General features: G+C 49.9%; 1 protein-coding gene across 1 annotated transcript in view; it reads right to left on the bottom strand.

Annotated features, from left to right (window-relative positions):
• Nucleotides 1-2,469: 2,469 nt before the first annotated feature.
• The window catches only part of NBEAL2 (neurobeachin like 2), a 177,274-nt gene continuing 165,938 nt past the window's right edge, over nucleotides 2,470-13,805 (bottom strand). Inside the window, 11 exon segments of the mRNA XM_061587044.1 lie at nucleotides 2,470-3,652; nucleotides 4,806-4,941; nucleotides 6,086-6,234; nucleotides 6,781-6,942; nucleotides 8,465-8,581; nucleotides 9,965-10,059; nucleotides 10,176-10,348; nucleotides 10,484-10,593; nucleotides 11,006-11,095; nucleotides 11,499-11,615; nucleotides 13,181-13,278. Of these exon segments, the coding sequence (XP_061443028.1) occupies nucleotides 3,551-3,652; nucleotides 4,806-4,941; nucleotides 6,086-6,234; nucleotides 6,781-6,942; nucleotides 8,465-8,581; nucleotides 9,965-10,059; nucleotides 10,176-10,348; nucleotides 10,484-10,593; nucleotides 11,006-11,095; nucleotides 11,499-11,615; nucleotides 13,181-13,278 (1,349 nt within the window). The 3' untranslated portion in view covers nucleotides 2,470-3,550.

Here is a 13,805-nt window from a genome sequence, read left to right as displayed (position 1 = left end):
TGGAACTTGGTCTTCACCCAGGAATTATTATTTCCAGGAGAGGGCAGTGGAAAGGATGAGGCCATTGCTTATAGAGCCTAGGTCTTCTCTTTATGAAAGAGGGAGGAGAGGCAGATAAATGCCTACTGCGGCCTTGGCCAACCTGGTCCCCTCCAAATGTTTTGGACTACCAAGTTTCATCAGGCCCCGAAGGCAGGCGTATCATATGACTGCAAACAGCTCCTCTATCGACCCTGGAACTCACCTGGGATCAGGCAAGTTGGTGGGTCGTAAGAGGGGAGGGAAAGTGGCAAGACAAGGGAGCTCTCTGCGCAAAAACCTTCAGTGGTCAACAATCCAGGGCAACGTGGCTCCTGCTCCACCCACAGAGTTTCAAGATTCACAGTGCACTTCGTCTGCCAGGGTGCAGAAAAGCATCCAGAGGCCTTCTGTTTATTCCCACACCATGCTGAAGGAACCCGAGAGGAATCATGGTGCCCCAAAGCAACATTCCTGCCATCTCTTTCCCTTTGCCGTGGCGCCGGCAGCCAAGCGAGTCAGCTAAGCCTGCGAAGAAGGTGCTGCACGTTGTTGAACCAAAAGCATCAACCAAATGCAGTAGCAGCCTCCCTCCCCCCCTCCACTGTAACCGTCACAATGACAACAAGGGACAAAGCCAACAGCATGGCACAGCAGCCATCAAGAGCAAAGAAGCAAAACCGCAACACAATTGCTCAACAGGGGGGGGGGGGAGAGATGGGATTGCTTTCCCACGGAGGACCTTCTAACAGAGCCAAGAGTTTATGATGCAGCAAAATGTTCTCCATGCAGCGGTGGCGGACGACGATAAGAAGCAATGCAGCCACATGGAGATGGAGTGGGGGACTCAGATTTACTCTTTTGAATTTCAGCAAATCAAGTCCCATCCCATCAATGTGCCCCACAGGGCAGGGGTGAGGGACCTGTGGCCCTCCAGATGTTGCTGAATTACAACTTGCATTGGCCATGCTGGTAGGGGCTGATGGGAAGTGTAGTTCAGCAACATCTGGAGGGCCAAAGGTTCCCCTCACCTGTCTTATAGTGCCATAACTTGGGGATTAAGTGGTAAGATCCAGAGGGCTGCCCTCCACCTGGCCCTTGTTTCCCCCCACCCCAGATACAGTTTTGGTGCATGGCGAGTCAGGTGTGAAGGATGGATCTGAGGGTCCTCACCGTGCACAGAGTTAAACCAGATGGCCAACAGGGGATGGAGGTGGCTCTTTCGTCCAATGAGTTCAGTGACCTCCATCTGAATGTGGGATGAACACTTAGGTGTGAACACCAGGAAGGTAAAGCACTTGGAAGAAGGGCTCCAGAGAATGCCTGAGCTAATCTAGTGCAGAAATACAGAAAAGCGCTTGACCGCAGAGGGGAGATTTTTAAAACATGGGCAGTCGCAGAAGCCAAACAGAGTCATGTCGCTATTAGTCCGCTAGGAGATCAACTAAGGGGACAACCGCGGGAAGCAGATGAAAAAGGAGCAGTGTCCTGCCCCTTCTAGCACTGAACCACTGCTGTCACTCAGTCCATGCAATTTCCCATCAGCCCTGAATCCATCATCCCCACCAACACCCTCCACCCTCTGGTTGGGTCCTTTGGGACTGCAAAATGTGCAACATATGTGGTTTTTTCCACCAAGGTTCTCACTCTGCCAAGCCCGTTTGTTTCAGCTCTGGTTGGGGCTCATGGGAGCTGCAGGCCAAAATATCTGGTGAGCATCAGGGTGGGAAAGGCTGGGCTATGAAGCTAACAGGAAGGGCCATAGCACATCCAGGCAAATGCGCAATTTTGGAGCTAGACCAGCTCTCATTCTATCTCACTAACATCTGTTTTCTCTCCCCCCCAACCAGATGTGGAAATGAAGCAGAGGTTGGTATCCAGGGATAGCTGGAGGAAAAACAACAAGGAAGCTGTTTCAAAATTTGCTGCAACTGGGACGGGGAGAGGTGGGGAAGTCAAAACAGTATACCCCTCAAACAGGTACAAAAATGTTTCCTGTTCCTGAATATTTCTTGTTGAGAGCGGACATAAATAATCCTTTCTAGGCAGCTTTTTAAAAAAACAAAAAAAAAAACACTTTGGTTTGGTGCTTGAAAGGGCAAGGATCTTAGGGGTGTAAGTCATAGTTACCAACAAACCCGTTAGACCCTTGGCCGCCTCTCAGATAGGGTGGGCCAGCCAGCCAGCTCCCACAAACCCCTTGCAGAGCTCACCACCTCCTCTGGTTCGGCTAACGCTAGCAAAGGGAGGGGAGTGTAGCTCTCTTAAAACATGGGGCACTGGGCTGGTTTCGAGGGCGGAGGGGCAAGAGGCGGTCTGAAAGGAAAACCCACCTTCTGATCAGTGGGAGAGAAAACCTTGTCAGCGTCCTACTCTCAAAGAATCACGGTGCTGGCAGAGACCTCTGGAAAGGAAGGTCTGCTGGGACAGGGCCGGGCAAAGACACAGAGCGACCACGTGACAGGGTTTTATTGCTGGTGAAGATGCTTGTGGAGCCCCAAATCAGGCGATGTAGGAAGATTACAGACATCCTGGGCCTCAACGCCCCCTCCAAATCCCTCATTAATAGCCCCCCCAGGATCATCAGTACTAAGCAATCCAGTCTCCAGAGTGGGCCAGACCTTAGCAACACACACACACGCACTTACCCCTCCTCCTTCCCTTTTTCAAAACACGCTGTAGATGGAATTAGGGAGGTCATGCCTGCGTATTTGTGAATCACACCCCTGGCTTAACGCTTTACAGGTTCCCTTCCCTGCTTTAGCTCTTTGCCTAATGGACAACGCCTCCCCCTCCCCCTTTGCCCTGGTGCCCGTTTGAGAATGGGCAGGCTCTTCCCCACGCCCCCCAAGTTTCAGCCCACCGTTAAAGCTTCCTCTCACAGCAAGCGGACTGACCTCTTGCCTGGGCAAGCAGAAGAAGCCGCTGCGTCTTGGGGTTTGGTGCAAGTTTTTCTGGGTAGTGCAACAAAAGGGTCTGCTTAAGGCCAATGGAGAAAGACCAGACCGCAGTCTTGAGGCTGGCTGCATCTACTGCATTGCCCTTCCTCTGCCAAGCAGAAGGAGGGGGCTAATGTACTCCCCCTGCATCCCGCTCCACACCAGTCCTCTCTCCCTCCCTTTCCAGTGTAAGACAACTAATACAAACATTTGCCACTTCAAGCTCCACAGGAATCAAATAATAATAATAATGATCATCATAGTCGGGAAATGAGGAACAGCTGGATGGACTCTAGAGAGCCCCCTCGCTTCCCCGCAACTGTTCTGTGCACACCACCCTCGGAAGGCCACTCCAGGTGTGCAGACGCCTCTGGCTCGCAAACAAGTCCTCAAGGCAGGTTTCTTTTTCCCCTCTTGTGAGAACTCTGCAGAGTGCAACTCTCCAGGGACGGCGCAAAGAGGCCATCAGGCAGCAAAGAGGCTGCGCAGAGGGTCGAAGGCCCCTGCAAGCAGGCAAGGCCGGGCAGATCTTGCGTCTTACGCGGCAGACATGGCTAAAAGGCAACAGGAAGGTTAAAGCCGATCCAAGCCAGTTATTTGGACTCCGTAGGGTTGTATTCTGTCTCGCCGGACGACACCTGGGAGATGCGCCGCGTCGAACGCCACAACCGCCTGTGGAACTGCCCCGTCCTCACCTGCAGGCAGGAGGCAAAACAACCAAAAGGGAAACTGAGCAGCCGTAGAAACACAGGGGCAAGAGGGTTACTCTGGGGGGCGGGTGAGTGAGCCAGGGTTGACGCGGCCCTCCAGGCCTCTCTATGTGGCCCTCAGAACTCTCCCCAGGCCAGACCCCTCACTGGTCCTGCTTTGCACCCTGAAGTTTTAGGCCTGCCTGGAATGTGCCCTTGAACTCTGATAATGACTCTTGCTTGGCTGGCTGGAGGAGAGAGCCGGTGTGTGCAGAAAACTAGCCTGCTGTATAAAAGCAACACTGACATCCACTGCCCCACCCACTTTTGCCTCTGGCCCCGCCCACCATTGGCATGTGACCCTCAGAAGGAAATGTGACCTTTGGGCTGAAAAGAGTTTCCCATCTCAGATCTAAGGCACAGAACCGAAAGGACCAAGACCACATCCTAAGTAGGCCCTGGGTTTGCAAGGAAAGTGACCCTAGAGCAGCGTAGGGGACCTCTGGCACTCCAGATATTGCTGAGTTATGACTTCCGGCATGCGTGGCCATTGGCCACCCTTGGTAGGGCTGATGGGAGCTGTAGTTCAGCAACACGTGGGTCTATGAGTCCCCACTCCTGTATTGAGGGTATCTAAAGGAAGGACCATAGCTCAGTGCTAGAGAATCTGCCTTGCACGCAGAAGGTCCCACGTTCGATCTCAGGCAGCGTCTCCAGGTAGGGTTGGAGGAGACTCCTGCCTGAAACCCTGGATAACCACTGCCAGTCAGTGTAGGCAACACTGAGCTAGATTGACCACGGTCTGACTCAGGATAAGGCAGCTTCCCGTCTTCCTATAAATAAGGCGACATCAGGAACAATTCAGAGAAGCCTCGTTCTCATCCCAGGCAGATCAGTGGAAAAGACACTGGTTTCTCCCACTCCACCAGCCAAGGCTCCATCTGCCTGCACTGGAACAGGAGTAACGTTGCCCTTGGTGGGAGTTACGCTGCAACTTTCATCATCTCCCCACACCAATCAGCAACAGCAGGGCCTCGGTTTAACCTTTCTAGCTACAACGCTGCCACAGTGCAAAGCTTCCAGGTGTCCCTGCTGGACCTGATCCTGCTTTCGTGTCCCTCCCGCCTGGTTGCCGGTGCTCAGACGAGCCACCGCTCACCTCCGAAGGTTGTCCTGCCCCGACCACAATCAGCTTCCCATCTTCCAGACCCACCAGGATGTGGCTCTTCTCCTTCGTCACAGAGACACTGTGGACGGGGACCTTCATGCCCAGAGGGGAAACAGCGGCCTGGAGGCTGGAACGGGTGCAAAAGAAATACTGGGGGAAACGGCGTTGACAAGCCATTGCGGGCACAAGGTGGCCTGCTTCATCAGATGCAGGCTATTGAAGCTTGGGCCACGGCAGATGCATTGGCTTTTAAAAGGTGCCACTGCTGAGGCAGACTGAAGGAAACACACGGTAAAATTCTGCCACATTTCCACTAAAGTGCTTCTTCGTATAGTACAAATTGAAACGATGGAATTCGTGCCCACAGGAGGCAATAACGGCCACCAATTTGGATGGCTTTAAAAGAGGGTTAAGCCAAATGCATGGAGGATAAGGCTGTCAATGGCCACAATGGCTATCCTCTCTTTCCACTGTCGAAGGCAACATGTGCCTGAATACCAGTGCTTTCGGGCATTCTGTAATGGGCATCTGGTTGGCCACTGCGAGAGGAACCCCTGGCCATCCAGATATTGATCACCCCACCCCCATCAGCCACCCTCAGGATGGCCAATCATCAGGCAGCACGATGGGAGTTGTAATCCAACAATATTTGGAGAGCCAAGGTCCCCTGCCGAATAAGAAAATAGAAGTTTAAGAGATACATTCCTATGGTCCATTTGGAGTTCCAACAGTTAACGTAACTTGCTGCTTCTTCAGCCACAGGAACAACCGATTTATTTATTTATTTATTTATTTATTTATTAATTAATTAATTATACTTGTATACCGCCTCATAGCCGAAGCTCTCTGGGCGGTTTACAGTAATTAAAAACATTAAAACAAATACAATTTAAAACAGATCTTATAAAAACAATTTAAAACACAATTTAAAAATTTAAACAATATAAAACACATGCTAAAATGCCTGGGAGAAGAGGAAAGTCTTGACCTGGTGCCAAAAAGATAACAGTGTTGGCGCCAGGCGCACCTCATCAAAAAAGTCATTCCGTAATTTGGGGGCCACCGCTGAGAAGGCCCTCTCCCTTGTTGCCATCCTCCCAGCTTCCCTCGGAGTAGGCACCCAGAGGAGGGTCTTTGATCTTGAACGTAGTGGACGGGTGGGTTCGTATTGGGAGAGGCCTTCCATCAGGTATGGTGGTCCCAAGCCGTGTAAGGCTTTATAGGAGTGCATTGAGGGGTAATGTCCAAGGAAAGGGAAGGAAGATCTTTACCTCTGAAGGTCCCTGATCTGCAAGGAACACTGAGCCGTCCCCAGCACAACAAACTCCTCGGTGACACACATGGAGGTGACCTGCTCGTCCAACGGGATGGAAGACAGATGCTTGCCATTGATAGAGTAGAGGTGCAGGGCAAATTTGTCCTTCAATGAATGAGAGGGAGCAGTTAGCTGAGCACGCTCACAAAGTGCAATCCAGCCTTCCAAGAGCCCCTCTTTTAAAATGAAATCTTAAGCTGCCCTCACAATCCCTTGCAAAGCACACTGTTTAAAGCAGTGGCCAAACCGAGGTCTTTGGCATGCATGTGGAGCTTGGGCACGAAAGAGGGCGACTCCAAACTCTCTGGTGTTGCAAAACACTATCCCCGGGCTATGAGGCAGGACCAAAGGGTCCCTCAACACACACCCTTGAATCCCGTCAAGCTTTGGTTCTGCCAGTGGCTCAACTCCAGCTCTGCCTGCACTCATGCTGGGCAGAAGCTAGAGGCCAACAAGGTGCCCCCACAAAAAACTGACACTGCAGAAGATTTTTGCTCAGTAGGCTCCTCTGCCCTGATTCTACAGGCTCCCAATTCTTACAAAGGGACCGGCAGTTTTCCACAACTCTCTTGAGAGACATGCATAGGAAACATATGCCAAAGCGATCTGCACGCTTCCCCGCTCCCTCGGCCAGCACTTCCCACGGCCCACCTTCAGGGAGGCTCTCCCCTCCACAGTTGTCTGGACAACGATCTGCCCCTCGTGACCCATGGTGAGGTTGGAGATGGTCATCGGCAGGGAACTCTCGCAGGGGGGCTGGAGCGACTTCATGAACTGGCCTCGGCGGATTGTGTGCACGATGATGGTGCCGTCCTGGGAGAAGAGAAAGCTTTTGGAATCAAGCAGGATGCCCGCGGGCGGAAAACATGGGCATGCGCTTGAAGGCAACTGCACGGCAATGCAACTGCCCCTCTTTTGTGAAGGCAGAGAATGACAGGACTAGAGCAACCTCCCTCAATCTGATGCTCTCCGGATATTTTGGACTACAAACTCCCTCCCCTTAAATATTAGACAGGTGCCATCTCTGTTATCTTTTGGGGGCCTACTGAAGACTTTCCTTTTGCAACAAGCCTTTTAAGTAGAGACCTTATCCCAGTCTGCATCTGTGTTGGAACTGCTTTTTAAGATGCTTTGAAATGTTTTAACGTATTTTAAAGTCTTTTGTTTTTAAGATGTTTTTAAAAGTGCTTATAGTGCTGCCATGGGCTCCCTTCTGGGAGGAAGAGCGGAATATAAATTTAATAAGTAAAGGAATAAATAAATACAATTACCATCAGCCCCAGCCAGCATGGACATTGGAAGTTGTAGTCCAAAGCTTCTAGAGGGCACCACATTGGGAAACCTAGACTAGAGCCTCCCTGCTTTGGGAGGCTCACTGATCCTCTTCTGCCTACGTTACGCTGTGATCCGAATGGTCTTGCTTCAGTTGTGTGTGTGTTGGAAGGCAGGCGCTGACAGGAGCTTAGGAAGCAACCTTATACCGAGTCACAGCGCTGGGCTTCTAGCTCTCAGTAATGTGCGCACTTTCTGACAGGAGTCTTTTCCAGCCCTACTTGGTGATGCCGGGAACCGAAACTGGGATCTTCTAGAAACCCCACATGCCCAACTGATTTCTGTGTTCTGAAGGAGAGGGCATCCTGCAGATATCATCCTGTCAGGAGATCCATTCTGCACAATGCCAGAAATGGGCTTTTAGGGTGACAGCACCTGTTACCCTTCAGAATTCCCTGCTGCTATATAACGCACAGGCAACTTGCGTCTTTTCTGCGCCTGCTAAAGATGTTCCTTTTTCAACAAGCCTTCTAAATACAGATTTAGGTAGTACATTTTAAATGGCACTTGTATTCGATCTGAATTGATTTTATTCATATCCTGCTGTTGTTTTAAACTATATATATGTATTTGGTGTTTTAAAAAATTATTTCTACATATGCAGTTATTTTCACTATTGTTATATATATGTAACTATTTTATGTATGTTTTTATTGTAAATTGCTTCAAGGTGAAGAGATTAATAAATGAACTAACAACAACAGATCCAAATAATAATAGATGCAAAAAAATAAATAGCAAATACTAGCAATAAATAAATTATTAGCACTTTTAATATTTCAGTATTAGCTATTAATACTTAGATGCAAAGCAGGTGTTCCAGCACTGATCCATGACTCTTCCCCAAAGAGGAGGGATCCTGCCTTGGGCAGGGGGCTTGGATTTTTTTGACCTGAAGGGTCTTCCCCACAGAGCAAGATACCTACATAGAATTGCTCCAATAAGGAGCTCCAGCAAAGGCTTGCCTAGCTCTGAGACCCACACAGGTACAGCAACATCTTACCTTTGACCCCGACACAGCCATGTCCAATTCAGTGCTGATGGCAACACACGTGACTTCATCATCGTGCCCATAAAGAACCTGGACCGGCTTGGGCGCCAGGCCACAAGAGAAGCCACCCTGGGAGAGATAAGGAAAAAGGCCATCAAACAGAATCTTGGAGAAGCCATGTTTTGCTTATAAAAGGTGCTATGACTGGCTGCCCCTTCCACAACCCAGCCCACCCCAAAAGCTGCATGAAAACGGGCAAGAGGAAGGCAGACTGAAAGAACAAGGTGACGTGTGGTCCAGATGTTAAGAGAGATGGCTGGAGACTTGGGTGGATACCTGGGTTCAACTTTCATCTCAGCCACAGCATCTCTTTGCCAGCTTGGTGAACATAAGGACAGTAAGGACAGCCTGGCTGCTGGATCAGGCCAGGGCCAACCTAGTCCAGCATCCTGTTTTCTCACTGGCCAACCAGAAGCCCTAATGGGGAACCCGCAAGCAAGACCTGAGCACCACAGCACTCTCCCTTCCTGCAGTTTCCAGCAACTGGTATGATGCTCTGCAGATGTTCTGACAGCCCTTGACAGCATAGCAGTCCAGAACATCTGGAGGGCTCTAGGTTGGCGAAGGCTGTAATACAGTCATCTCATGGACACATGGGAAAAGCAAAAACAAACAGGGGTGCCAGGCTGAGGTGGAAACATCTGTGGGGGAAAACTGGATTTGGATGAGTATCAGTTCCCTTGTGTGAGCGTGCACATAAATTTTATTTTATTTTTATTTAACAGAATTTGTATATTGCCTACTTGTAGAAACCTTTAAGCAGGTTACATAAAATCTGGTTGTGGTGGTTGGCGATCACTCGTGGCCGAGTAAGATTGTCTTCCAAGATAATTTGGTTAGAAGACGCCTGTGCGTGAATTTGTTTTATGTAGGGAGATCGGCGCACGACGATCAACACACAATCTTGACAGAAAAAGACTTTGATCCAATGGCATGGGTACCACGACGACTGGAAGTCTTTTATCTGCTGCAGCCTTCAGCCGCCTTCACAGCCATTGTAACATGCACATTGTTATCCTCCGCCTGTTCTGCTGTTGAGGACTTTCTTGGATCGTTCTTTGTCTGGTTCCTCTCCCTTGACCTTACCGCCATGGGTGACCCTGCTGGGAGCACATGACTCCCGATGGCATCGCTCACAGGGTTCATTGGAACACGCAAGCCCACTCACCACTACAAGGTGACGATCCAGTGAGGGGCACATAAAATATACATTAAAATTATCAATAGGAAGTCAGAATTTTAACCTAGTAGACCTAGAAAATTTGAAAATATACATAAATCAGTAGTTAAAAATATACATTATTAAAAACACCCTACATATTCAATGCATGTCAGCTTTATATATCTGAGTAAGCTTGCCTAAACAAAAAAGCTTTTAGGAGGCACTGAAAACAGCTCAGCAAAGGCACACACACTAAAAAAAAGAGAGAGAGATTAGAGTCCTCCTCTTACCTGCTGTAGGACCTGCCAAACCATGCAGGTGGTATCCCCTGACCCGGAAATGAGGTAGATTCCACACAGATCTAAAGCCAGGCAAGTGACAACATCTGCAGTGAGAGGAGAGAGCAGGACTCACCAAAACAGAAACACAGTCAGTGTGCAGGAGCACACGAGCGTGATACTAGAGAACTGCCACCATATCCCCCCACGCATGGCCACTTACCTATGTGCCTGTTGATGTGCCCCACAACTTTCCCTTTACTCAGCGAGGTAACCCGCAAGCTGTTGTCCCAGTGGCCTCCACTGAAAAGAAGCTTCCCATCGTGAGAGACAGCCAGCGTCTTTGAGGACACATCCACCCCTGGAGCAAAGGGGCCACACAGGTAGCGCTGGGTCCTAGCAGAAGGGGGAGAGACAGCGTGCTCCTGTTAAACAGCAACGCCTGGGCTTTAGGCAGAGGAGAAAAGGGAGAGATCTGCCCAGAAGCTGCGGCGCCTAGGAGAAGCGAAACAAAGCAAAGCACAGACTCACTTTGCACTGGAGACAGTGGGGTCTTTGGTGAAGCTGAAATAGTTGGAGATGTTTTTGTCGTACGGCAGCCAGCCGTGGGTCCCCAGGAGCCCACTAGCACTTACAGTGACCTGGAGGGAGGAAGTGGGAGGTTAACAAAATGAAGAAGCGGGAGGCTGGTTATGACAACACAGGGGAGTTGGAAAAGGAGGAGGGAGAAGAGAAATTACAGCCTTCTTCCTGGGGTAAGTGTGTGCCTGCTCCTCTTTCCCCATAAGAAGAGTCTGCTCCAATCCAATCCGGCATCCTGTCCTCACAGAGGCCAACCAGATGCCTATGGGAAGCCTGCAAGCAGGACCCGAGGGCAACACTGCTCTCCCCTTCTGAAGTTGCCAGCAACTGGAATTCAGAGGCATGCTGCTTCCAGCAGTGGAGGCAGGACACAGTCACGGCTGCTACCCCACAGCTTAGCCAATAGATTTTCATCCCAAAGACGGGGGCAAGAAATGGCTGGGAGAAAAGCAGCAGCCAGTTTGTACTCACCAGCACATCAGGAGATCCCTGAGTCATGAAGGAGTGGGCCTGATTGTTGGGGACCACAGCTTGCACCAGTGGGATCCCATCACTGATGCCCTAAAGAAGGAAGAGGATGAGACAAAATGAGACTCGTGTTTGCCATGGTTGGGGCCTGTTCTTGATCATAATTCAGGGGAGTAGGAGGAAGGAAAACCAAAATGCTAGAAGAGTAAGTATTTATTTATAATCCAAGCTCCTGATAAAGCCCTAAATGTACAAAGGCTGAAACGCGTCGGGCTTGGATTATAAACACTTATTTTTCTAGCATTTTGGTTTCCCTTCCTCCTACTCCCCTGGTTTTACATGCTAGCCACTTTCTGTTCTTGATCATAATTCCCCACCACTGCCAGCTACAGAACAATTTCCACCCACCTTTAGCCCTGCTCTTCAAAAAAAGAGTTATAGGAGGTAGGTTGGTGGCAACGCACCTTCTCAGATACCACAGGAGAAGAGGACTTACTTCAACAAAGAAGGACTTGAGCTGGTCGAGGTTCTCAAAGACATTAGGAGAAAAGGTGTCCAGACGAGAGAGTCTCCTGGAGGCGTTTTCAGCAGAGAGGCGGGCTGGGTGGGGCTCCTAGATAAGGAAGGGATGGAAGGATAGCAGGATTTTTTTTAAAAAATGGGCCTTTTGCATTTTGCACCTCTTAACTTTGAGTGTAACACCGGCATTCAATTTCTTATGGCTGCATCTGTCTTGCACAATCCACATACAGAAAAAAGCTACACGTGTGAGATGTAAAGGAAGTTCTTACTGTCATTTGTGAAAAACACAAGAGATAAAGGGAGCCTGTTCACAGACTGCTTCTTGGCTAGTATGCCGAATGGCATCCATGTGGGGGAAATGCCAAGTGAAAGCAGTTAAAGGTGTCAATGGTGCATCAAACCACAAACACCTTCCTTCCCCGATTCTCTTGTTGCATATTTTCAACATGGAACTAAGAGAACCAGAGTAACACAATCCAAGAAAATTACCCTTTTTGAGATGTGTTTGCATGTTCACTATCCAAAATTAAGAACATTCCCAGCAGCTGGGATTCAGAGGTGGGCTGCCTCTGACAGCGGAGAGAGAATGTAGCCATTGTGGCTAGCGGCCATTGACAGCCTTATCCTCTGTGAAGTTGTCGAATACTCTTTTAAAGCCATCCAAGTTGGTGGCCATCACTGCCTCTTGTGGCAGGGAATCCCAGTTTTAACTATGCACTGTGTGAAGAAGCCCTTTCGCTTCTCTGTCGTAAATCTTCCAACGTTCAGCTTCACCGGATGTCGCCATGTTCTGTAGTGCTATGAGAGAGGGAGAAAAGTTCCCCCTCCTCCACTTTCTCCACCTCGATTGCTTCCGTTTACAGACCCAGCCATGTCACCCCTCTTCTCTCCAATCCGTACATTTTACACACTGCAGCGGCAAGGCCTTGAACTCTGCCTGGTGTGTGTGTGTAGAAACAAGCCTACTGTAAGTGTGGTGTAGCGGTTAAGGTGTTGGACTACGACCTGGGAGACCAGGGTTCGAATCCCCACACAGCTATGAAGCTCCCTGGGTGACCCTGGGCCAGTCACTGCCTCTCAGCCTCATAAAACCATTATTCATAGGGTCGCCATAAGTCGGAATCGACTTGAAGGTAGGACACACACACAGACAAAGGTGAATTGTACATTCATTGCCCTGCCTGCTTTTACCTCTTGCTCCACTCACTGCGCCCATGCAGTCCCCCAAAAGGCAGGGTTAAATAAGGGATTCCCCACCCTTGCTCTACACCATTCCTGCTCCTCTTCCCCTCTCTTTTTTAAAACGACCATTTCCACAGCTTGCCTTTCACCCTTCCAGGCATCCTCAGTGCCTTCTTTCCAGGCTTGGTTACAGACCAACATCCATCAGCTGTGTTGCCTCTATTTCCCAGCCCAACTCGGCCTTAACAGCCTCTCACGAGTGGGCTTGGCTTGACCCCCAAGAGCCTGGGAGAGGGCACTTGCCTTGCAGCCAAGACCTGCCTTCTGCCATCTTCCATCCAGGCTGGGCCAATCAGCTGCCTTCTCTACAACCCCCATGCGGCCGCTGCTGCCCTCTGGGGACAAGACCACTCCCCACCCTGCCGCAGGAGGTGTTGAGACACGCGGGAGCTCCGTCTTGCCAGCTCCGCCTACCTTCAGCAGCTGGCAGGGGGTCTGCCCAAAGTTGCTGATGATGCCTTCCAAAGCCTTCCTTTGGGTCTCGTCAGCAATGGCGTCCAAGTCAACGGCTCCTAAAACAAAACGGGGTGGGGGGTGTATGGCGTGAAGAACGTACAAAGCATAGTATAAACTAGGGATGCGGTCCCGGTGTGGCCTTCCAGGTGCTCCTGGCTCCACTCCCATCATCCGTCACCACTGCCCATGCAAGCCGTGGCTGACTGGAGTTGGAGTCCCACAACATCTGGAGAGAAACTTTTTATTTATTGATTACATTTATATACCGCCCCATAGCCAAAGCTCTCTGGGAGGTTTACAAAAATTAAAAACATTGAATGTTAAAAACAAATATACAATTTATAAGCCATACAAAGTTTAAAACCATGCCACATAGATAAATCAGGTAAAAGATCTAGGGTCAGAGCTCAGCACATGCTGTTAGAATGCCTGGGAGAAAAGGAAAGTCTTGATCTGGCACCGCAAAGGTAACAATGTTGGTGCCAGAGGAACTTCATCGGGAAGATAATTCCATAATTTGGGGGCCACCACTGAAAAGGCCCTTTCCTTTGTTGCCATCCTCCGAGCTTCCCTTGGAGTAGGC

Source organism: Rhineura floridana, chromosome 10 (assembly GCF_030035675.1).
Source record: "Rhineura floridana isolate rRhiFlo1 chromosome 10, rRhiFlo1.hap2, whole genome shotgun sequence".
Classification (NCBI taxonomy): Eukaryota; Metazoa; Chordata; class Lepidosauria; order Squamata; family Rhineuridae; genus Rhineura; species Rhineura floridana.
The sequence above is the reverse complement of the archived record's forward strand: the minus strand, read 5'-3'. Positions and strand labels throughout refer to the sequence as shown.